Source organism: Solea senegalensis, linkage group LG6 (assembly GCF_019176455.1).
Source record: "Solea senegalensis isolate Sse05_10M linkage group LG6, IFAPA_SoseM_1, whole genome shotgun sequence".
NCBI classification, from domain to species: Eukaryota; Metazoa; Chordata; class Actinopteri; order Pleuronectiformes; family Soleidae; genus Solea; species Solea senegalensis.
The window spans coordinates 23,964,756-23,988,362 of record NC_058026.1 but is presented as its reverse complement, the minus strand read 5'-3'; the positions used below and the strand labels follow the sequence as shown (position 1 = coordinate 23,988,362).

General features: G+C 38.8%; 1 protein-coding gene across 1 annotated transcript in view; it reads left to right on the top strand.

Annotated features, from left to right (window-relative positions):
- The window catches only part of arhgap10 (Rho GTPase activating protein 10), a 41,363-nt gene extending 17,997 nt beyond the window's left edge, over positions 1-23,366 (top strand). Inside the window, exons 11-23 of the mRNA XM_044028897.1 lie at positions 16-97; positions 270-312; positions 435-503; positions 1,236-1,310; positions 3,862-3,946; positions 5,217-5,275; positions 6,472-6,577; positions 8,347-8,506; positions 10,774-10,915; positions 12,853-13,018; positions 18,552-18,647; positions 19,958-20,049; positions 22,936-23,366. Of these exons, the coding sequence (XP_043884832.1) occupies positions 16-97; positions 270-312; positions 435-503; positions 1,236-1,310; positions 3,862-3,946; positions 5,217-5,275; positions 6,472-6,577; positions 8,347-8,506; positions 10,774-10,915; positions 12,853-13,018; positions 18,552-18,647; positions 19,958-20,049; positions 22,936-23,024 (1,264 nt within the window). The 3' untranslated portion in view covers positions 23,025-23,366. The remainder of the gene's footprint in view (positions 1-15; positions 98-269; positions 313-434; positions 504-1,235; positions 1,311-3,861; positions 3,947-5,216; positions 5,276-6,471; positions 6,578-8,346; positions 8,507-10,773; positions 10,916-12,852; positions 13,019-18,551; positions 18,648-19,957; positions 20,050-22,935) is intronic.
- Positions 23,367-23,607: the final 241 nt, after the last annotated feature.

Sequence of the window (23,607 nt, the reverse complement as noted above, 5' to 3'; positions counted from 1 at the left end):
ATGGCTTTCTCCCAGGCCAGGAACGGTGCTAACAGTACAGGCCCTGTCAGAGGATGACCACAAGTTCTGGATGCAGGCCATGGGTGGGAAGGAACCTGTGAGTCAGTTGCCTTTACTGTATCATCATCTTCCAACACAGTCCATTCATTTAGCCTCAGTGTATTCTGTTTAACTTTCTTATACTTCCCTACACCTGTGGTTTACTATGGAGTAAGTATACCTTATTCATCTCTATAATTTTATAAGGAGTTGTTTTTTTTTTTTAACAGATTGGACACTACCTCGGGAGAACTTATTCAAAAGAAAGAGGAAGTACGTATTTGCAAGACTGTGTCTATCACAGGATATCTTTTTCAAGAAGTCATTATACCATTTAGCCACAATTATTTTGCACATTTGAACTAATTAAGTTTTTTTTCCCCTTCTACCTGCAGTTGACGCCCAGCTGGATGATGTAGGTTTGAGTTTTGTGAAGAACTCTATCAGTGCCATTGAGACAAGAGGTAAGCATCAGAGAAATACTTAAAGATCTTACTTGAGAAAAATGAATGTTGGTCTTATGAGGAAAGTCTAAAATGAATAGTGGTGAATAGTAATAGGTCACTTAGGTGTAGGATTTATAGGTGTACACAAGGTGGCAGTCATGCACAAAAATTGAAAAGAAAGGTTGATTTCAATGTACCACAGGCAGTATGCACTGAATAGTTTTCGTAAAGCAAGTTCCTGTTTTAATGTGCTTTATTCCACACATTTTATCTTAAGTCTCTTGAGTCAAACATCTGTTTTGGTTCTTGTTCCTCTCAACAGCTAATTTGTATCCATGGAAAAGTTAATCCACTATATTGAACTCCGTTTGATTGCAGTAACATACTTGTGACGGCTACATGTTTTTCCTCATACATTGTTATTTATGTACACAATAATCTATATCTGACATGTTTTAGTACGAACAGCCTCATATGTTAGTTATAACATTAATGATGGCTTATTTTAGTTCATGGCATTCAAAACAGTTTGACAGTGAAGCTAAATGGAACTAAGCCATCATTCATTTGACAAGTTATACCTGTGCTTTTTCTACTGTGACTGGTCAAAATGTGGAACTGCACGATGATTCCTCATTATTTATTTGTATTTGTATTTGTTTGCTGCTTTTTTCACTCTACGACCTTTTGCTACCTAAATGACAAAATTGCTTTGACCAAAGTTTAGTCATTACTTTCATTTCTCATTAGGAATTAATGACCAAGGCTTGTATAGAGTTGTTGGGGTGAGCTCCAAGGTCCAGAAGCTCCTCTCATTAATGATTGGTAAGTTTTAGAACATTCTCACTGAGTCTATGTTTTACCAGTTACCGCACATTATGATATATATATATATATATATATATATATATATATATATATATATATATATATATATATATATATATATATATATATATTTGATATAAGGTTGTTTGAGAGCTACAGCACATTTCAATTTTCATGCTACTGTATACTATCTCTGTAATATTATGTTGCCCCCATAGACTGTTTATAAAAAGAGGACATAGTCTCTGTTTGCAAAGCAAACTTCCATTATGAAGCCATGAGATTTGTGATTTGAATGGTACCATTTTGAAACTGGAGGTGCATAGATGTCACCTGCATATACTGGATGATATGTGCTTTATCATTTGTTTCCCTCTAAAATGGAAACATTTCACAAATTTGCCATAAAGTGCCACTGAAGAAGACCTGAAACTAGATTTTGAGACCATTAACTCTTCAGGCAAAGAAGTACGCAAATGTTTCTCTTTTTCATAGTTCAGAGTGTTTTTTTGCGACCAGCTGAGTCACCTCCTGACACATATTACCTTCTGTTGTTATATGTTATATACCTGGTATATTTGCAATAAGATGGCCAGAATGTAACTCACATTTTATCCTTGAAATGACAAAATAGGGTTGGAGGAAGTCATTCCACTACAAAAACACACATATTCACAGACATTTCATGCATACAACAGTTCACAGTGTGTGGGTGAAGCAAGCTTTAAACCCTGAAGAAAGAGTTTGGATCCTCCCACTCTTCCTCCTTTTCATCTCTCACCCACCAACATGGCTAGGGTCCTATCAGAGAGGACAGTGATGGAGAATGAGTTTACCATCGTTTTACAATACAAACAAAAAGAGCATCACCTATTGAATATCAAACTATATAATAACAGGAAGAAGACTGTAAAAAGAAGTGAGCTCCACTTTCCTTCTGACCTATCTTTTGCACTAGGGAATACATATGTGGTGTTGGTGGGGGTATGACAATAACAGTTGCTGAACTAGAGGTTTTAGTTCTATAGATATAATTGCAGAGTGAGGTGAATTTGAGGAATGCTGTGAGATATATGAGAACCACAGGAAACATTCCACATTTTAATTTCCAAGGCCAGCAAACACAATTAATGTGTGCAACATTTGATTTTGTATCAAAACACAGTGGCCCATTCGCTGACCAGATGCCAAAAACAGATCAGATCTTATATTCAAAGGGTTATGTCTCTTAAATGACCAGAATTTTTATTTCCCAGTATCTGCTTGTCTCTGAGTTGACTGAGGGTCATACACTCACCTGGTTAGTGAACCCAGACAGCAATGACCAAGATGATGATTCAAAAGCAAAAATACAGTTTCTGCTGTACTGAGTCTTTTTTTCCCCTCACTAAGTCATCTTTCTTTTATTTTCTGCAAGCTTTTCTTTGGAATTTCTACCTCCTATAAAAGAATTATTCTAGAAAACATGTCTGAAAGTGAAAGAGGTTTGCACTGTTGCCTCACAGCAACATGTTCTGGCTTTGCATGTTGTCTCTGTTACTGTCAGTGGGATTTCTCTGGGAGTGCTTCTTTTAACAATTCAAAGACACTCGATTAACTGGTGACTAAATCACTTGAATATGTGATTGAATGGTCATATTTTGTACTTACTCTAAACCAAATACCTATTGTAATTGGGGTGATTTCAATAGTTGGTTAAATTGTCCATGCTAAATTTTGAAATCTATTGTCAGAAATCTTGAAACTGCAGTTCTTCTTTTAACCACTGGGTTAAAGTCTACCCTCCACACTGTGAGGGATGAGTGTAGATAAAAGTATTACACATTTGAACTCCCTTCTGCATTGTGGTTAACAGTTTCACAATCTGCGCTACTGCCAAAATCAGTGAGCTTACCAAGTCAGAATAAAAGCAGATACCACACCTTTGGCTACAAACATACCAGAAGAACATTTGCTTTCAAGAGTTGATAAAGGAGAGGCCAGATCAGCCAGAGAAACACAGCTATCCTGGCTGCAGTTTATACATGAAATAAGAAAAATAATTTCCCAGTTACAGAATGTCTACCTCCCACGACGCTAAAGTCTGTGTGGTGACCCAGACCCGACGTGTGTGACTTCAAAATCTTCACATGCATTGTTTCTCTACACTCTATAATTCATCAGAGGTTACTTAAGGTGTGACTAAAGCCCACTGAATTTTCATCACAATACAGTCCTGGAGTCCCTGTGGAAGCAGTGAAGTAGTAAGGGATTAATTAAACTTGTAATGAGTATAGAAGCAGCTACCATCCACAGAAGCTCGCTGCAACTTCCTTTCATATCCACTGGGTCCACACACGACCCCACAGCTAGTAACAGTGCTTTTATCCTCGTATGGCTAATTACAAGTTACATATTTATATTACTTATTTGGACTTTCTAGGCTGCACACAAGATCAGACACAGTCTTTAGCCATTTATGTGAAAAGAACACTTATTTAGTGCCTTTCTGTTTCTTCCTCAGTCATTTTTGTAGTAATGAAATGTTCTTTGATTGGGATTCATTCAGATGAGAAGAGCAATGAAGTGGATCTGTCTACCAGCGACGACTGGGACGTTAAGACAATAACAAGTGCACTGAAGCTTTATCTGAGGTAAGGATCTGAGCGATAAAAGATGTACACTTGCAAAGACGCATAATAGATTGTTAACCATTAGTTATTGAAACCCTAATGAATGAGGAAAATCCACACAGCAACCATTAAGCAAGTCATTTATGAAGGATAACTAAAACATGAGACGGTTATCAGGAGTAAGGGTAAGTGTTGCATGTGAAAAAGGAAGACGTTTTCCTAGATCACCAATTACAGAAACAAAGGCCATCACTAAACACAGTCTAGAACAAATCCACAATCCACAACAAATAAAACCAGGCTTGTAAAACCATGTGACATAACCTCACTAGTTTAAAGACACTTTGTCTGATGTCATTCAGCATTACCACATGCCTTTGCAAAACCTCTTATGACCTGAGACATTACCAGGTGGTAAATTGATTATTTATGTATACATATCTTGATGAGCATGATGGAGTTGTTGGTTTGAATATGAATGGAATATTTCACCCATTGTCAACCCTGTCATTTATAAAGTTAATTATGCAATTGTGCCCGTTCCACTTCCACCAGCTCCCTCCAGGTTTATGGATTGTGAGAATGAAGATTAAAAATCTAGTTTGGCTGCACGAAGCAGGTGCAATTTCACTGAAATGCCAATTTGGTATTGTAAACATATGAAGTTAGAAAACATTTGAATTGTCTTTGGTTATTATTCTGTGATTGGTTGTACTAAAAAAAAAAAAACAATCAAGAAATTATGATAACCTATAATTCCCATTAAGTTTTTTCTCTAGTGTTGTTTATTTGGCCACTGCTGCATGTACCTCAAAGTATTACCATTAGGTATAACGTCACTTTACAGCAAGTGGTCAGCTTTTAAAACAAAGTGGATCTTAATATTAATTCAGGTAATACTGGACTATGTCCTATTTTTTAACACTATTTAATCTAACAAGGCATGTTTTATGGTCTTATGCTATATTAAAATATGTTTGGTGTCGCACCAATTTGTCTTCTCCCTTCTGCCTGGCTTGCTGGAATAAAGCAGGGTCAATCTCCTCAGTTTCCTCTCAGGCTTAGTACTTTTTGGAAACTGGCCAGCTGCAGTGTGAAAGTACTTTCAGATGAACTTGGTTATCTCAATGTGTCCACCATCTAATTCCATACCCTAGCCTGGCCACATTAATCATTGCTGTGTGTAGACCCTATAAAACAGTGAGCTGGCTATTTCTGTTCGCCCCTCACTTCAACTTTCCATCCATCTCCCACTCCACCCTTCTGTCTTTCTCACACTGTCTCTCTTAAGGAGCCTTCCTGAGCCTTTGATGACCTATGGACTTTACAAAGAGTTCATCAGCCCTGCGAGTAAGTTTGGCTACCGTTTATACCAACACATCTGAGTAAAGAACATAAGCAAACACCAGAGTGCATGTGCATGTGTGGTATTGAGCAGATTAATGTGTCTTCTTGAGGCCCTGGAATTATATGGTTTGTATTTTCTTAAGTATTATATATTATATATAAAACATCTTTAAAGCAGTATCTTTGAAAATAATATTTATGCTGTGTCATCATGATGATGTCCTTAGTATCCAAAATGTGTTACTTTGCACTAAATATGTGTTGTTGGTTTGTAGTGGACCAAAGAGACTTTCAGCTGACATAAGTCACATGCTTTTTTGAAACATCTGCGTCACAGAATTTTCAAAATTGCAACTTATTTGGGTGCATAAAAAAAAAGATGTGGTCAAATAAGCAATTAAAATGAAAAAGACAAAAATATGCTGTTATTTGCATGTCCTCAAATGGTCCAGATACCTTGAACAGCGGAAGGAGCCACATTACATTTTCACCCACAGAACATCATTTTTGTATGAAATGTTTTCAAAGCCAGCCAAACTTGAATCTTATTACAACAAGTGCTATAATTGGATCAGGTTGACATTTTTATCAGTCACTCGCAATGCCCCCATAACAAGGGGGAAAAAGTGGATTAGTGGTGAATATTTTTTGATGGGTGACAGCATCCATAAGAAGCTTTTTTTTCCATGTTTAAATCCTTGTCGTTCCCATAGTAATGATATTTTGTGTGTCTGTGTATAAGTGTATGTGTTTATGTGTGGGCGGCCAGATGCCCATGTGTGAGGAAATGTTTAAGAGATGATCTTAGGGGATTTAACACAACCCCTTTATACGGTATTGGCTGTAATGCAAAGCCGTCTCGCTGCTGCCAAAATTTCTGGAGGCTACAGATCACATATCAATATTACAACTCTTAATTTTAAAATTGCTTGAACTGTAATTCATATCCTGTTATGTTTAACCCTTCATGTTTGAGCTTTTCACTGTGAAGTTTTTCTTTTTGGTTGTTCAGTTCTCTAACTCTGATCACTGCTTATAACAGCAGTCTATGTACTGTATCATCATCTGTTTAAGTTTGCTGCATGCTAATGTTGTATGGCATTCAGTCCCTGCTGCATTGCCCCTTTGCCACCTGAGGAACACGGAGAAATCTTCTGCGAATTAAATTAAAGTTAATGTCTGCTTCTGCATTTAAACAGAGGGTGGTAGCCCAGAGTCTCGCATCCAAGCCGTCCACTGCCTGGTCCACAAACTGCCAGAGAAGAATCGAGAAGTCCTCGGGCTGCTTATGAAGCATCTGGCCAAGTGAGACTTCGTAGTGCCTTGGTCATAGTTCACCCAATCTCCACCCCCTCTCTCCCTCTGAGTTCTCTCTTTCTACTCTTCCTGTCTGTCTCCTCTTTCTCACTCCACATGCTTTCTCTCTCTCTCTCCATTACTCCCACTCTCTTCACTCCCCCTTCCCTGCTGTCACTCCATCTCGTCTCTATCTATTCAGTGACTGCTGTGCTGGGTAAGAAAATTGATGCCACTAGCAGTGCAACATTTTCTGCAGCCTTTTCTTAGGTCATTTTGGCATATATTTAAATTTGTTGAAGAAATGTCCCTGTTCTGCAGCCCACCAGTGAAGTGAAATGAAATGGCCTACTCAAATTAAGCCCTCTCTTGAGATCCCTCTAAACACCCCTAAATCAACACTATTGTGCATCACACCATTTGAGATAAAAGAAGATTTAAATATTGTTAGCTAGCGTTACAAGGTCATACCTCAGCAAGCTTTTTATAAACTAAATATGAGCAAATTGAAGATAAGTAAATAATCCCTCTTCCCCGAGGCAGTAAAAGTCTGGTGGATCTTATTTCATAGAAACCCACAGCAGAATCAAGCTCTGGTAAAAAGGCAGTGCTATTGAAATTGAATTTGGATTATCCAGCGTGAAATTCTCCAGACTGGAGAGACTTGAATATTTTTTCTGAAGCTGGCGTGCGTGCATGTCCTGCAGGGGAAGGAAGCAAAGCCAGAATCTCACACTCAAATGGTTTGAGAGATGTTATAAATGTGAGTTGTCACCAATGTTTTTGTCTTCAAAGGCACCCTTTGAAGCTATTTAAACAGTCTCTCTACAGATGCGCCGCATATCATCATGCTTTGACTGTGAAATCCCTTCACCTGTCCTCTTTACTTTTTCTTCAAATAAATGTTTTCTATACTTTTTTGACCTCGTAATATAAAGTTTCATTGACTAAAGGCGTTCCAATTTTAAAATGGATGTGAAAATGATTTAATAATCTGTCCTCAGTTTACTAGGGCTGAAGGATTTTGGATTTTGACTGAAATTGCGATTGCGATATGAGAGGCAATGTTAATTTGTATATAATTATTCTCATTTTCATTAGAATAACATATTTAAAATGACTAATGTGTAGGTCAGGACACAATTTCATCTAAAATGGCCATTTGACACATATTTTGGCTTTAAAAAAAAATGCGCCTCCTGCAATTTTTAAATTGCAGTCAGCCATAATCCGATTTTGATGAAATTTCGATTTTTCGAAAATTTCGAAGATTTGTACCTCACAGTTTTTAATATATAGACCAATTGATAGTGGGGCTTGGCATCTAAGAAAAGCCTTAGAAGTGTAGACCTTTGAAAATCACAAATTCCTTTTTTTTGTAATTTCATGGGTTAGTGTTAATAAATTATATCCTTTTATAAAAAGAAATGTCAGCAATAATAGTTATAATTTGTTTAAATGTGACCTGTCTTTATATGTGTATATGCTGTTTTGAAATTCACCTGAAACAAAAAACAAAGAAACAAAAAAAATCTTCCATATTTTGATTTTTCATTTGCATACCAGCTACCATGTGATTAGCTTAGTGTCCTTGTCTCTCCCAAGGCCACTTTGATTTGACTTTGGTTTGAAGTTGGGAATTGAACCATAACCTGTTCTGAGGCTGACTTGTTGCCATCCATAACCGCCTGTAGCTTGGATCATATTCTTATCAGTGGTATTGCATTATTAACTAGTGTGAGTGAAATGTTTACAATGTGTGTTGGTATCTTTGTCAGTGTGGCGGCCCATAGCAAACAGAATCTAATGACTGTGGCCAACCTGGGCGTGGTGTTTGGCCCCACATTAATGAGGCCACAAGAGGACACTGTCGCTGCCATCATGGATCTCAAGTTCCAGAACATTGTGGTGGAAATCCTCATTGAACACCATGAAAAGGTAACACTCAAACCCCTGAGAAAAGAAACCAATGTGCACAACATCTGTAGAAATAGAAGGAACTGTCTTTTCTTTGGTATTACATTCTATTTCTAACCTATGTTTTCTTTAAATTACCACATTTTAAATGAACTCATCGTTCTATTAGTCATGTGCCTGTGATGCACATGAACACTCGCCGTCCACATGCATTTACTACACACTTTAGGTAACAGAAGGCATAATGATGGCTCCAGTTGAAAAACAAATTAGGTGACAGGACAACGGTGAGCTGCACACTGCACTGTTGTGTTGAAACAACCCTAGGTAGCATCTTGTTACATGAGTCTGGATAACAAATGTAGAGTGGAGCATATGATCTAAATTTTAAGTCTCCCTTTTTTGGCAAAGTGTGCTTTCCCACTGTTTTGAATTTTTCTTTGTTATTATTTTTATTTATTATCATTATTATTATTCATTTATTTTCCAAAAATTGTTTTCTGTTGGCAGAGGAGTGTTCGTTCTGTGCTGTACCTGACACCAGAATTTCATATGAGCAGAGACAGAATCTCAGTTAGGATTGTCACTCTTCCCTTCTGTTCTGCTTGTTAAGACCGTTCAGACTTGATATTATTCACATGTACCACATTTCCCACCATGGGGTTGAGTAAAAGATCTTCATATTAAATCTTGTCTCATCAAGAAGTTTCTTAAATCAAATATTCTAGCAATAAAACATGTGTCAATGGTGGGTTACTTGTGTTAACTTTGGACATATGCAAATTGTATTAAATGCTTGCACAGTATTCAGTTTAATGACGTAGTACTAGCGTACTTTTCACCCATTTATTAAGGTTCAGGCCAATAGAGGACGACCTAAGTGCTCATACTAGCATAAAATATTTTTTAGTAGGTTGATTATTCTGTAAAAAAAAACATATACATTTCATCATGTTCTATACCTGCCTAAATCTATTAATTTTGGTCTTGACTAGTTGTTATAACCTGTAGTTCACGGTGTCATGTAATCCTCCCACAATGTCATAAATCGGCACCAAACCTCAAAGGGGGATAATTCTCCGTGTCAAAAGAGAGAAGGTTTGAGATTAGTCCTAATCTGTTTGGCACTGCAGTGCACTCTGCAGAGAATCAGATGAAACCAGGAGCTTTTAATTATATTTTTTTTCCCCAGCTTCATTAATGGAAGATGATGTGTGTTGTGAATAATAACCCCACCCAAGCTCACAAATTTAAAATGGGGTGTCGGAGTATACAGAGGAAAAAAGTGAAAACCTACTGGGTATACAAACAACACAGGCAGCAATGTGTATACTCCTAGTCTCTGAGACTACCCAGAGGTATCCAACACCGTCCAGGTGATAAAGGATGTAGTGTTAGAATGCAGCAAGAGCATTTTGAAAAGTACAACGTGTTAGAGGGGAAAAGTTGAGCAGACAGACAGACAGGCATTAACTTTCCTCACAGCTGAGTCCCACTCCAGACTGTTGATACCCCTAGATACCAACAGTAGACTCTGTTTTACATTCACCTCCATCTGCAGAGAGAGGCGAGAGGGAGGGAAAGAGAGAAAGAGGGAGCAGAAACTCTCAGCCATATCAGATTTCTCACTTTTTCTATCTCCCTGTCTCCTGCAAACTTTCTCTCTCATGCCCCCTCCCCTGTCTGCCTCTCCTGTTCACACTCTCTCCCTACTCTGCCACTCTCTCTTTCTCTCTCCCTCTCCTTTCTTCCCTCCCTCCCTCCTCCTCTGTGATATGTTCTCTCTGCTGAGACTTCCTCTCCTCTGCAGCCCTATTCTCTTTTAACTCCACATCTGAGGTTTTTATGTAAACACGGCCCAGTGTAAACAGGCTGTGCCAGTTGGCCAGCCTTTCCCTTGCACAAACTCTCTTTATTTTACTCTCAACTCTTTTAGAGAGTAGGTCAATTTCTGAGGAGAAGTGTCCCCTCTAGTTGGACGCTGATTTCTGGATGGGAAGCGATTGCATTACATGTGGAGCTGGTCTTGTTTATTTTGGTAGAAAACAAAATCTCCTCACATGCACTTTTTAGGGACGAATCAATGAGCTGCTCAGCTCTGCCTCGAAGCACATGCTGTGGCTGCAAATGGCCTTTTTCCGTTCATCTACCACTACATAAAACCAGCGAATTTCAAAACCCGTTCACTAAAAGTGAGGTCAGTCGAGGACATGCTGCAGCTGCTGCTGCTACTGCTCCTGGAGTCTGCATTTATTCTTGTTAGAGACTCACTCTCACTGTGTATTCAGATCTTTGCAGATGCTCCTGAGTCATGCCCTCTTTCACCTGCTGGCCCAGTATTCTCCGCTCCCACAAGGCAGTCCAAGAAACTGAATCGACAGAATCGGCCCTTGGCTGTCTACAATCCACAAGCTCTAGACATTCAGAGTGGTAAGAGGCATACACATGTTCATCATCTCACCTCAGATTATATTAAAGGGCAAAACCATGTAGTGTGTTTATGATGATACAGACTTAGTGTGTTTATATGAACCTTAGCGATAACAATTCTGAGCTCTGGCATTTAGATGTAAAGTAGGATAGTGTTCCAGAAAGTATGTCACTTGCATTATTGTGAAATTGTTATACCTAAATGCTAATTTTAATTGTCTTTGACGTAATAATTTCTGTGATGTTGCTAATGGGTCTCAAATGCATGTTTTATAAATGAAATGCTTGTTAATGCACATCAGTTGAGTACGTACACCCCCTTCTAATATCCTACAAAAAAATGCAGAAATTGCTGTTTGTCCTTTGTTTTACTTCATAAGGCGGCCATAAGGTCAATTATTTGTTTACGTATTTATATTATATTATTTCACACAGTTGAGTTTTGAAAGAGTCAAAAGACCCAAACCTTACCTCCTTCTTCTTTTTTGGAAACATTACAGCAGTAATGTTGCATAACTGTCTCCTTCTCATTCCCTAACCTTTTTGTCTTTCTTTTTTACCCCCAGCCCAATCCCCCCCCCCATTTTTTTAAGCAGCATTTGCTTTGATGTGGTGCTCACGTGACTGCGATATCACAGATTGTTTTTTTTTTTTTATGGAAGTAGAACCATTTACACCTATTAGGCTACTTTCTTCCAACAATGCCACATTTTCGTCTTTGAATGCTTTCTGGCAGGCTATACACTGAGAGTTGTGATTCCTCCCTCCACAGTTCAAAGGTCTTAATCACAGTTCAAAGTTCCTCCAACGGCGTATTAGTGATTGTCACACGTTTTGTCATGGGCAAAAACCTAGTTACTTTGATGTAAAGTGATACTGTGGTGACTTTGTGTGCCCTTTGCGTCCTTTCAAACCCTTAAAATTCATGAAAATCCAGACAAGCAGCATCAGACAAGCACCGCCTGATCTCCTGACCCAAACAAATCTGGCCCCAGCAAGTTTTGATTTGGAGCCAGTCAAATCCCCTCCCTTCCACAATAGCAAAGGAGTCTAAATCTGCTTACCAGATTCCCTCTCTTTGCCTCCATTTTACTGTGGAGTATTTTAATATCAGGGATGAAAGGTGTAATCCTTTTTTAACCTTCATATCTTTTATATGGGCGCCCTATAATGGCTTTAAACTAAGTTGTCTGGGCATTCATAGGGAAAAAGCACATTTTATGATACTGCAGACAAAAAGAGAGAAGATTAATTACTCTATGTTTGCATGCAGTGTTACATGTGAGTGTCCAATATCACTGCAAACATGACCGTTTGTAGCACAACAATGTTATTATTTATTTGAAGTGGTATTTCTGGTTTCCTGCGAACTCACCAGGTAATTCATCACCGTGTAATTCAGCTGTTTGATGCTCTGCTTTTAGTGCTCAATCAGTTTTTTTGAGTGTTGCTGTTAAGAACTGGTGTCTGTTGGAGCAAAGATGACAACATGAACATGGTTAGGACTGTGTGTGTGTGTGTGTATATGTACGTTTGTGTATATGTACGTGTGTATGTACAATCTATGATGTCCTGTTTTATCTGTGAGGGTGACAAAAATGACAAATGACACCCTGTCAATTTTTGACCTCATACACCCACGTATAACCTGAGATCTAATCAATCATAACATTAGTGTGGATGTTCTTTTTATGTTTATACTGTAAGTGAACTGGTTCTCAATTCATATACATTAATATATTAATATAATATAAAAGAATATGATTGAAACAATGAAAACTTAATGCAGCAGATGTTGATGATATGATACAGTTGTTACTGTTGTTTTATTAAGTAACCTATCATGTGTGAACTGGAATAGGATGAATATTTTATAGTTGAATAAATTGAAAACACATTTTTTTGTTCTGTTCTGTTCTTGTTTTTTTTGTATTTAGTTACATCGGTGGTAGATAGTTCCAGCCTAGCTACAGATGAGACTTCAATGGGCAGCAACGAGTCAGTATCATCCCAGTCATCGTCAGCATCGGCCTCAGAAGCGCCCCCAGAGAGGAGTGACCACCCTCCGCTTAAGATGAGCCTCAGCTTAGGCAACAGCTCGGGGTGAGTGTTTTACTCTGCTTTAGTCCCAAATCAGCATTTGATGCACCATAGGATATCAGTTGTGTAGTGAGTGGATTCACATAAAACAAGTCACAAATGAGAATTACAGGTATATGCTATGTGGATCACTGATGGAGATGAAGCTATTGGATTTAAGGAGCGGGATCTTAAGTAACAATAGCACAAGGGTTACTAATGTGTGATGTCGCCGTGTGTTGTATTAAACTGGTTCCATGTCCTGCTGTTTGTTTCCTGGTAATCTGAACGGCTGTGTTTTTCACTTACTCCATTCATTGTGAGAAGTGTGGTTTCTGATTCCAACTAAAGTACATTACAATTTTTGATAATGTAGTTAGGGGACATAATCTTGGTTTAAATTGTTTTGGTCACAATTATATTTATATTTTCAGTATTATATATATATATATATATATATATATATGTTAATTATAATGTAAAAGAAAAAAACAAAACAATGCAGACCTCTGTGATATTTTTCTATCCTTAATATATGGTAATCTTCTTACCAGACAACAATTTAGTTTAGCCGTGATATGTTTGAATTTCAAACTGAAATGATGAGCAAATCACGTTCAGCCATTGCTGTCAGTGTATCTGTCTCACTTTTTTAGAACATTGGGATGCTGCGAAGGAATTTTATCAAATTAGATACAAATGTTCACCTCAGAATAACCTGATTTCGGTTTTCGTAGTTCAAGACTTCACAAAACATGTTTTTGACCTCAAGGATGATGGAACCCCTGAAGGCATCCTTTCAAATGTTGCAGTAACTTTGAATTGCATATATACTGATTAGATTTTTGTGGTCAAGGTCACTATGACTATACAAAACATGACTTTGCCTCATGAAAGCAAGGTCTCTGCAATGCCTCAAGGACATTTCTGGTCATAGCTTAAAATGACAAAATACAAGACATGGAATTGTCAGTCCCTATGCTACCATTCAAAAGTCTTATCCTGATTTGACTTTTTTCTTTCTTATGAAACATGTGTTGAGAGTCTGATGGTCTGCTGTGTTTTTCTCCTGCTTCTCCTCTCTGCCCTCACTTTGTCTAGTCAGTCCTTGGTCCGTTTTGTAGTTTCTAACCCAAGACATGTCTTGAATGCTGATGTAAGAGTTGAATTATTGTGCAATGCTGCAGATGTTAGACTCTCTGCTATGTCATGTCTGCACATTCTCCTTGAAACTTTTTCTCTTTTGTTGATTCCTTCTTTTTAACCATCCGTTGGAAAGCGCTGTCAAGTTGTGAGGTGGATTTGCTTTTATTTTACAGAGGATAGAGTGATTCTCTCATGCTAACCTCTGTGGGCGTGTGTGTCCGCGTCCGCCTGTGTGTAGGCTTGTCCGTATCAAGCTTTTTCTCTAAGTTGCAGGATTAGACAGACAAGGCTCTGTTACTTATGTAAGCAACTGACTTTTTTGCATGTGGGTATTTCTTTCCGTTTTAGCACATATGTGGCGTCATGTTGGAGGACGGAAGGACTCAACAAGAGGAGGTCATAAATCTAAGCTCTTATTTGTTTGGGAGACAGGTGGCCGTGCGTTGGCCGTGTAAATCGTATTGACATTGGGGAGATATTTATCTTGTTTACCCTTATAGCTGCAGCCCCTGTCCCTTTATGAAGACTTGCGCCATATGTCACAGGGTGTCACCCTGGCTTTGTTTACTCATAAATCTTAGCATGTGAGATTGTGGAGACCTGTTAGCACAGCACCTCTTTGGCCTGGAACCCAGGGATTGAAGTTTGGCCCAAGCCAAAAAAGAGCAGTAGGAGTGGCATTTGCTAGATTATTTCCAGGCCACTCTCAGAAATATGTGATCTGCACTCTGCTGTTCTCAGAAATGCACCTGGAAAACAGCATATTTTAGTACGTTTTTTGCCGGATAGCTGCAACAGAATCCGCTTGGTCATACATAAATGCATCCTAAATCACTATATCATGCAACAACTGTTTGTGGACTTTGGTATGATTTATTATCTCCCTCATCATTCATGTCTCGCCTCATTACTCCTGTTTTCCGTAAATCCAGACACGGTTTCTCCCAGTGGCGCTGTCGCTTCACGTCCTACTCAGTAGTGAGTGAGTTTACAGGTTTTGCCCCGTTTTTCTTGCTTTTTTTCTGCCCCACCTTCAGCCCTGTATGTCTGTCCCTGGCAAACAGCTGTGGATCATAAAATGGTGGATTAGGGCTTATTTCCTGCCCACCCGAACTGGCAGTGGATGAGCGGGCTGCTCAGCTGTAGGTTTTGTCCAACCAACTACTCGAAACACTACTAAATCCCACTGCTGTCCTTCCTCCTTTAGTAGAAATGGAGTTGAGAGTTCTGCTCATCCCTTTGTCAGCTCCACGCCAGGATCAACGAGGCTTGGATGCTGCAGGGTGAAATTCCTGAAATAATGAGAACCAGCAGTCCCCCTCTGTTGATGAATTTTTCCCCTACTACTAACTTGGCAGTTTGTGTTAATGTGTGATAATCCTTGTGGTTAAAACAATAAACCAATAGACCGCCAATTGCACTTCACTTTGAAAGTGGATGTTCATAGTGTTATTTAATACTGTTTGACTTATTCCTAAGAACTTGTTACAAATATTACCAACAGCTGGATTGGAATCTTCATTCAGACTTCACATACAGTGTATTTTCACTGAGTCCCCATTTTCTGTATTTAATCATATTTTCAGAAGAAGCTTAGCTGGGCCGATGGTGGGTAAAAACAACGGATGAGCAATCCAAAGCTTGATGCTATTTTTGTTGGAGAGAAATGGTAAATTATTTCCCTTGGTTTGGCTTAGCTGTAATTGTGAGAGCAATTCTGGGATGAATCCATTTACCTCTGGTACATTTAACAAGTTTCTAGGGCAGCCATGTGGCATTCACTGATTTTCTATGTGGCATTATTTAGATCTGTTTGTTTTAAGGATCTTAAAGGATCTGTATAATCCTCTTTCAACTGAAAGCAGTTAGATGTCTGTGTGGATAACTTCTAAAGTGTGCGTGCATGTGCGTGCATGTGCTTGTTTTGTCATCTTATTTAGGGGCTTTGTGTGTAAATGGGTTCACCTGCAGATGGGTTAAGTATTGGTACTCCTCTGCTCTCTCTTCTCTTGGCTGAGACCCAGGCAGACAGTGTTTGTGCCTGGGCCTAGGTTAATGAGTGGATTTGCTGCACTGCAGCGCACTGTCCCCCCATGCTGATGTGGAGCAGCTGAGCACCACAGTGGCCCCACACTGCTGCAGAGCTATAAATCACCTACAGTCAGGCCAGGCCCAAACGGAACAGCCACCTCTGGGGATGGACATGCACTTGGAGAGGGATGCAGGGGAAAAAACTGAGGGTATAACCAATACAGAGAGGGGGAAATTAAAACGTGAGCACAGTTGCGTTTGCCCACCTCTTCCCATGTCCACATGAGATCTCCTACCATGTTCTCCCACCATGTTCTCCCACCATGTTCTCCCTTGAGGCAGTCTCTCTCTCTCTCTCTCTCTCTCTCTCTCTCACTCACCCTTGCTCTACCAGCACTAACGTAACCACTACTCACAACATCCTCTCAACCTCCAGCTCCTCCCCAGCTGCTCTCTCTAATTGCCTTTATTAACGTCTCTATGGGAGCGGCAGCTAGGAGCAATTTGCTCATTATGTGCTGTATTAGCACTGGCCTTGGGGCAGGCATGGAACACAGAGGGATGCCTGGCTTAGACTCTTGTTCTCCCCTGCTGCACTCTGCCTTTATCAGGACCCCTATCTCCGTGTTGTAGGTCAGCCATATAGCCGTGTTGGCCCTGGCAATGGCAAATGTAAAGCACAGCGATGGCTGTAACGGATAAAACTAATGGAAGTGTTATTGTTTTGACTTCGGACTAACAGGAATAACATATACATCACTTTTTAAACATTGAATCAATATGTTCGGTTGGCAGAAAAATGCATTTGGTCATTGAAAGCCTATATATGATTTCTCAAATACTTCTGTATACTTGTGCAATATCGTATTGTGGTGTCTATGTTGTCTAAGATATATTTATACATACATATATATATATATATATATATATATATATATATATATATATATATATATAGTATTGTGATTAAAGCATATAATTATGTCATATTTAAGCTCCTCAGCCCATGAAGTAACTCCTTTCCATTTATTCAGATCATGGACACTGGTATATTGTTTCATGCATTGATATTAAACTCTGCTGCCTGGTCTGTCAGGATGGTTTTTAATGCATTTGAAGTGCCCTTCCTGTTCAATTCAAAGTGTCAGTGGGGTTCACTCTATTAACTTCACCCTTAGTGGTTGGTGCATGCAGGTGTAAATTAGCTCTCCAAAAGAAGAGGCAGCATCTGCTCATGTTGAAAAATGTGTCTTGAATGTTAGTATCATATATTGAATGAAAAATAACATTCAAGTAGCAGATGTCATCAACCAGAAGAACGGTGCATCACACGATGGCTTCACACCATCAAAGTTTACCGTTCATGTTGAAATGTGCAATGATTGAGTTACTTCTCTTGAAGAGGCTTTTTGGCAGATAAAAAAAATTCATGAAAGCCTGGTTCTCTTTGGATTCTCATGTGTACAGGCTTACTCCAACACTGCAGTGTATTAAAAAGGAAAAAAAAAAAGGCTATTATGTCTCTCTTTGTCAAGGTTACTTAGATGTGATGTGTGATATATTAGTCGTATTTAAAATTCTGCTGCCTTTTATCATTTACGGCTTTAACTACACACCATTAAAATGTTTTAGTTTGAATTTCCTCTCTTATGAAACACCTTGTCTCCATAACAACAGGCTTTTTTTTTTTTTTTAGCTCACCTGTTGCTCTGCTCGTGCCATTTGGTGAAGTTGTTTTTGAATGCAGGCATGCAGTGGCTGTGTACACATTGGGCTACATTATCAAGTGTTCTTACTCGACCGATTCTATCTAAAAACAAAGTAGCAGGGAAACACACGCACATCTGCTACAAGCAAATCTGCTGATTATTATTATAGCAATCATCACCAAACCCTACTGTCCATTAATAAAGATTCTAATCATTTATTTTTATTGTAGGCATTGACAGCAGAAATACCACACTTTATGATACAACTGTTTAGGATTAATACAAAGATCATTGTCACATTGCTCCTGAGTGTGTTTTAGATATTTTAATCCTGCATAAATCTGCATGAACTGCATGAATGTCGCCTCCATTCCACAAATAGAGGTGTTCTCAATTTTCCAGAGAGCCAGGTGAAGACTCAAAGGCGAAGGAGCATTTGCAGTCAAGACCACAAATCTCTCGATAAACTTGCCTGAGGGAACTGAAATTGTCACATTTTTAAAAACTTCTTTTTTGTTTTTATTTCAACTTTGTTCTCTTAATTATTAAACGTATTTGTTTTGTGAAGAACTTTCAAAATGTTGTTTTTTTGGAAATTACGTCACCATCATGAAGTCTCTGCTAACCAAGTGCTTTTTTGTTGTTGTGTTTTGGTTTTTTTTTATCTGCAGAGCTGCAGCAGCTTCGTGGTCCACTCCTGGAGCATCGGGAGAGAGCCAGCCTTCTGCCACTACAACTGCCACAGATAAGGAAAAGCCAGAAGAGAGGTAAGAGAGGGCTCCCTCTATTTGGTTTCCCTAAAATTCGATAATTTTTGTAATTCTTACTGGTTAAATGTCACACTCTGAGTCTATTTCTCTTTTTCCGTTTTCCTCTACTTGCTCATTTAGTTGTGTATTATCTTCCCTTTTAACTCGGCAGAATCACAAGCTGTCTAAAAGCTACACGTAGTCTTGCCCATTTATGTTTTTCCTCTCTTTTTAATACAGTATGTCTATTTAAAAGCAATACAACTCTTGGCTTAAACGGCAGCAGCAACCTTTTTCTCTCTGTCAAACACCTATGTGGGTGAACTGAAAGTAACTATGTAGACTATGTAGATCTGTCCATTACACTGAGCTGTCGCTATGCTTACGCCAGAATAAAAGATGGAATGAATTGTAATTGCAAACAGCCCGGTCATTCTGTGGACAATCTATTAATGTTATTTTCATATGAATACACATCCACATTTTCCCCAAATGCTGTTCCACTTGAGTGCTTTCTTCCAAAATTCTGAATGCAAGAACTTGGCGGTACAATGTAGTATTGACAACTCTGTGACAAAGACAAACTTTTTTTAGTTTGTATGTCTTCTTTCTCCTGTCATCCTACATTGTTGCTGCTATGCAAAAAGAATATGAAATATTTATCAGGGCATCATTTTTTGAAGGCACATTTTCTACATGATAATTTTGCTGGCATTCGAGTTAACCGTTTGCAATGGTTGGCAAAGCAACCTTTCTGTGGAAACAGTTTTTTTATTTTATGTTTTCTGGGATGGAGTGGCATAAATACAGCTTTTGACTAACTCTTGCAGAGCGGTGAACGTGGTTCCTTTGACGGTACTCTTTTACATCACACTGGTTTAAAATGAAGCGTCCAAGCTCACAAAATGTGAATTTACAAGCTGGAGCACAGTGGAGGGAGATTTCTATTCTACCTCTGTTTGTGTGCAAACCTACCTCTGAACCCCCCCACCACTTTTTAATTATCTCACCAAAGACGGTGGATGTGTCCCTGCTTATTTGTGCTGCTACAAAGAGCACTACATCTCATTGTGTGTGTGTGCGTGCACAGGCACATGTGGGTGTGTTTTGACTCTCTCACTCGGTCCGTCTAGACTGGAGATGGGGCAAGACAAGAGCGTGTAGTGGCCTAGCTCCTCTCTTAGTAGTTTTACTTCTTTTCCAGCCTGGCCCATTTCAGCTGTTTCAGAGTAGTGAGTGAATGAACAAGCAGGCCGTGGGCCCAGATTGAACTATGCAGTAATCCTCCTCAAAGCTCTGCCAGCTCACTGATTGCCTTCATTTTTCAGTGTCACCAGCAGGAAAGCCAAGGCTGTGTACCCATGTGAGGCTGAGCACGACTCTGAGCTCTCCTTCCCGGTCGGCGCAATATTCAACGCCGGTAAGTGTTATCGTCTACACCAGTCGCTCACTCAGAACCAGCCTTGGCATATTGGATTTGGACGAAAACCGAACACCCAATCTGATCTTCAATCGAACAGAGAGATGAGACGGGGAGAGGGAGAACCGGGAGGGAGGGAGGGAGGCGGGTTGCAGGAGACACAGAATGTGTCTGGGAAGAGGCTTGACTGAGCTTTAATCGCTCTCAGAGGAAATGAGGATTTTGTGGTTCTTTCTTTCTTTTTGTCAAAAACCTCTTTTGTGAGACAGACATCAAATATTGTGTAGTCTTTACAGGTGGATATATACTGACATCTTACATGACATTCTGCAATGTATTTAAAATGATTTGTTAACGGTCAAACACGCGTTATTTAGATCCATCTCGTTTCTTTTTCTTTATACATAGAAAATTACATCACAGTGTTTTCACGTATCACAGATATTACCATTTAAATTTGATCTACACCTCAAAACCCTTACAACCGTCATCAATAAATAATACATGTGTTCAGAATCTTTACCTTAATCATCTTTTTAACCTTTTATTTAAACGGGACAGTGCACATGAATCAACATTGAAGAATGTAAGGTTATTATCACAAAATTGTGGAGATAATTCCTAAGCAGACCTATTGACAAAGAGAGGGACGTAGGTTATTAAAATAAATAGAATCATATGTACATCTACATTATTTCATGTTATCTGTCTGCATAAATGTCCAACAGGTCCAAGCATCAAAGTTGGTAGTTTTACTAAGGGCACCAGTGTGTGCAGTGCCTAGATAAGAAATGCAAGCGACATCAGCTGTAAATCATGCACCCACTAAACGGGCACTGCACTTGTTAAGGCGAATCAATAGAAGGTAGATTTTCAACTCATACAGACAAACTCACATTTTCATGAATGCAATTTTGAAGCCCATTTATATTTATACCCTGGTATTTCACTTTGAAGTTGAAGCATTTTGGTTAAGAGGAAATAAAACTGAAACATGATGTTAATGTTGGATTTCAACTTAAACCTACAGTTACCCTTAAGATACAAAGTTCAGTATTTATAAAGTTTGCATTTTTTACATTTACATTTACATTTTACATTTCTGGCATGACTGCTTTGCGATGAGATTTACAATACCTAAATACCCAGTATCTCGTTGACCCCTGACATTTTGCACATGATGCCATATAGTTCAATTGTTAATACATGTATTTGGGATTTTTATTTCAGGTTGTGTGCATAATACATTTGCAAAAGGTCAAGAGGTCCGAATACTGATGCATGGCACTGATTATATGGTTAGAATAAAGAATAGTTCAATATATGTTGGTGTAATGTCACCTTTGACATTACTACTTGCTTATTTATTACCACACTTTATTTAACCGTGTAATGTGCCGATTGAAACACTTGGTTTGGTCATTTTTTCATTCGTAATTTGTACATTTTCACATATGGAAAAATTATTTTACTAGTCAAGTGCAATGTACTGTGGGAGGAAAATGTATTTCTCTCATCAAAGGATAAGCATTGGTTTTCTGTCATGGACTGACCAATAAATCCAAAAATCCAATGTGTGAAAGAGAGCAGTGAGGTATAAAATTGTGTGTTACTGTATGTTTGCGGACAACAGTCGCATCGTTGTCTCGTAGTCAGTCATTTAAAACATCTCAATCTAGTATATATAATTTAATAGAGCTGCACAAAATGGTCAATTGGATACAATTACCCTTTTTGCATCTTAACTGTAATTTTCATGAAAACAATAGATAAAAGTCATGGAGATATTGTATATTTTGGGAGTTTGTTGACACTCAAATCAAGATTTGTGGGCTTTTGAATTCCTGAAGCACTGCAGAATGTCATCATAATGCTGTTTTGTAACACATTTTTATCTTCATCACATCATTTCAGTGTCTTTTGATTTGGATATTGTTCTTGTTATACTGTGATTTTGGTACATTTGTGAATAACTGGCTAAAAAATGATCAATGTGTTGTAGTTTGAACACTTTTACCAACAGCAGAAAACATTATTAATGCATGTTCACCCATTGGACTGTCCAAAGAGATTGGGTTAGAGCTGCAATGATTATTTTCATAATCGATTAATCTGTCAATTATTTTCTGGATTCATCATTTGGTCCATAAAATATCAGAAAACCTTAAAAAATATTGATCGGCGTTCATCAAACCTGGACATGATGATGTTCTCAGATGTCTTGTTTTGTCCACAAACCAAAATGACTGACTTTTAATGATTTCTTTGTTATCTAGAGCAAAGAAATGAAGAAAATATTAAACAGTCAGAAATCTTGTTTTAATCATGAAAAAAGCTTCAAAACGATGAATCGATTATCGAAATAGTTGTCGATTAATTTAATCATCGAATTATTGTTTCAGCTCTAGATTGGGTTATACAAATTTTCAAGCATTTAGTTTTCAGTCTGGTAGTTTAGAACTATGTACTCAGTTTGTTGATTTCTCAACTGTGGCCTTAAGAGTTCCCACTGACAGTTTATCCACTTATCTATTGACTTGCAAGTGCACTCAAACATTTTTAAATTGGCTCACTTTTTAAAAAACACATCAAGAACACAGGAAGGATTTTGAAAAGGCATGTCACAAAAAAAGTACAATGCACTGACACCTCTTCCATTCTCAACAGTTTGTTAGCGCTTCGTTTTTCGGCTGAGATTCAGCTCCCTGTTGAAATTCTAGAAAAGCTAAAAAAAAACCAGCCATGGTGTAGTTTGTAAATGTATAGTTCTGTTCACTCCAGTGCACACACACACACACACACACACATTTTCTTAGCGTCTGTCCCCTTCACACTCCCCTTCCCTGTGGCACTGTCTCCTCTGTGACACTGTGTCCTCTCCTGCAGTGACCCAGTCGAGAGAGCCAGGCTGGCTGGAAGGAGAGCTGGAGGGAAAGAGGGGCCTCATCCCTGAAAACTATGTGGAGATGCTGTAGGCCCACATGGAAATATTTATGGACAAGTTATCACCTTCACTGGGAAAACGTACGCTGACATATGCATGTGCCTCGACTCAGAGATTCACAGTAGAGCCTTGTTTATCCTCAACCCCCTAAATTGTCTCGAGCAAGTGTTTGTATGTTAGTAGCTGGGCTTTGATACACGTGTGCAAGCATGTTTTTTTTTCCTTTGACATTACTTTGGTTAATGAGTTTCTGCATTGTAATTCCAAAAAAAGTTCTGCTGTATACAGAGAAGCTGTAGCCTCGGAAAATCTAGGTAACTTTGTAGCAGCAGCAGCAGCAGCAGCAGCAGCAGAGTGAGCGTCTCTCTCTCTCTCTCTCTCTGTCGGAGGCGCCCTCCCTCCCCCCCTCTGCCCCCATTATACATGGTATCCATGAGCTCTCGAGTCAAAGAAGGAATCTCAGAAACTGTAAAGTAAAATGTCAGCACTCAAGTCACTGAAGCTTGTCACACTTTTTGACAATGATACTCACAAATTAGTTTTCAGCTCTCAAACGATAACCCATGTGCCTTTACTGCCGGAGCAGCTATTGTCAATAGGTGCAGGTATGTATG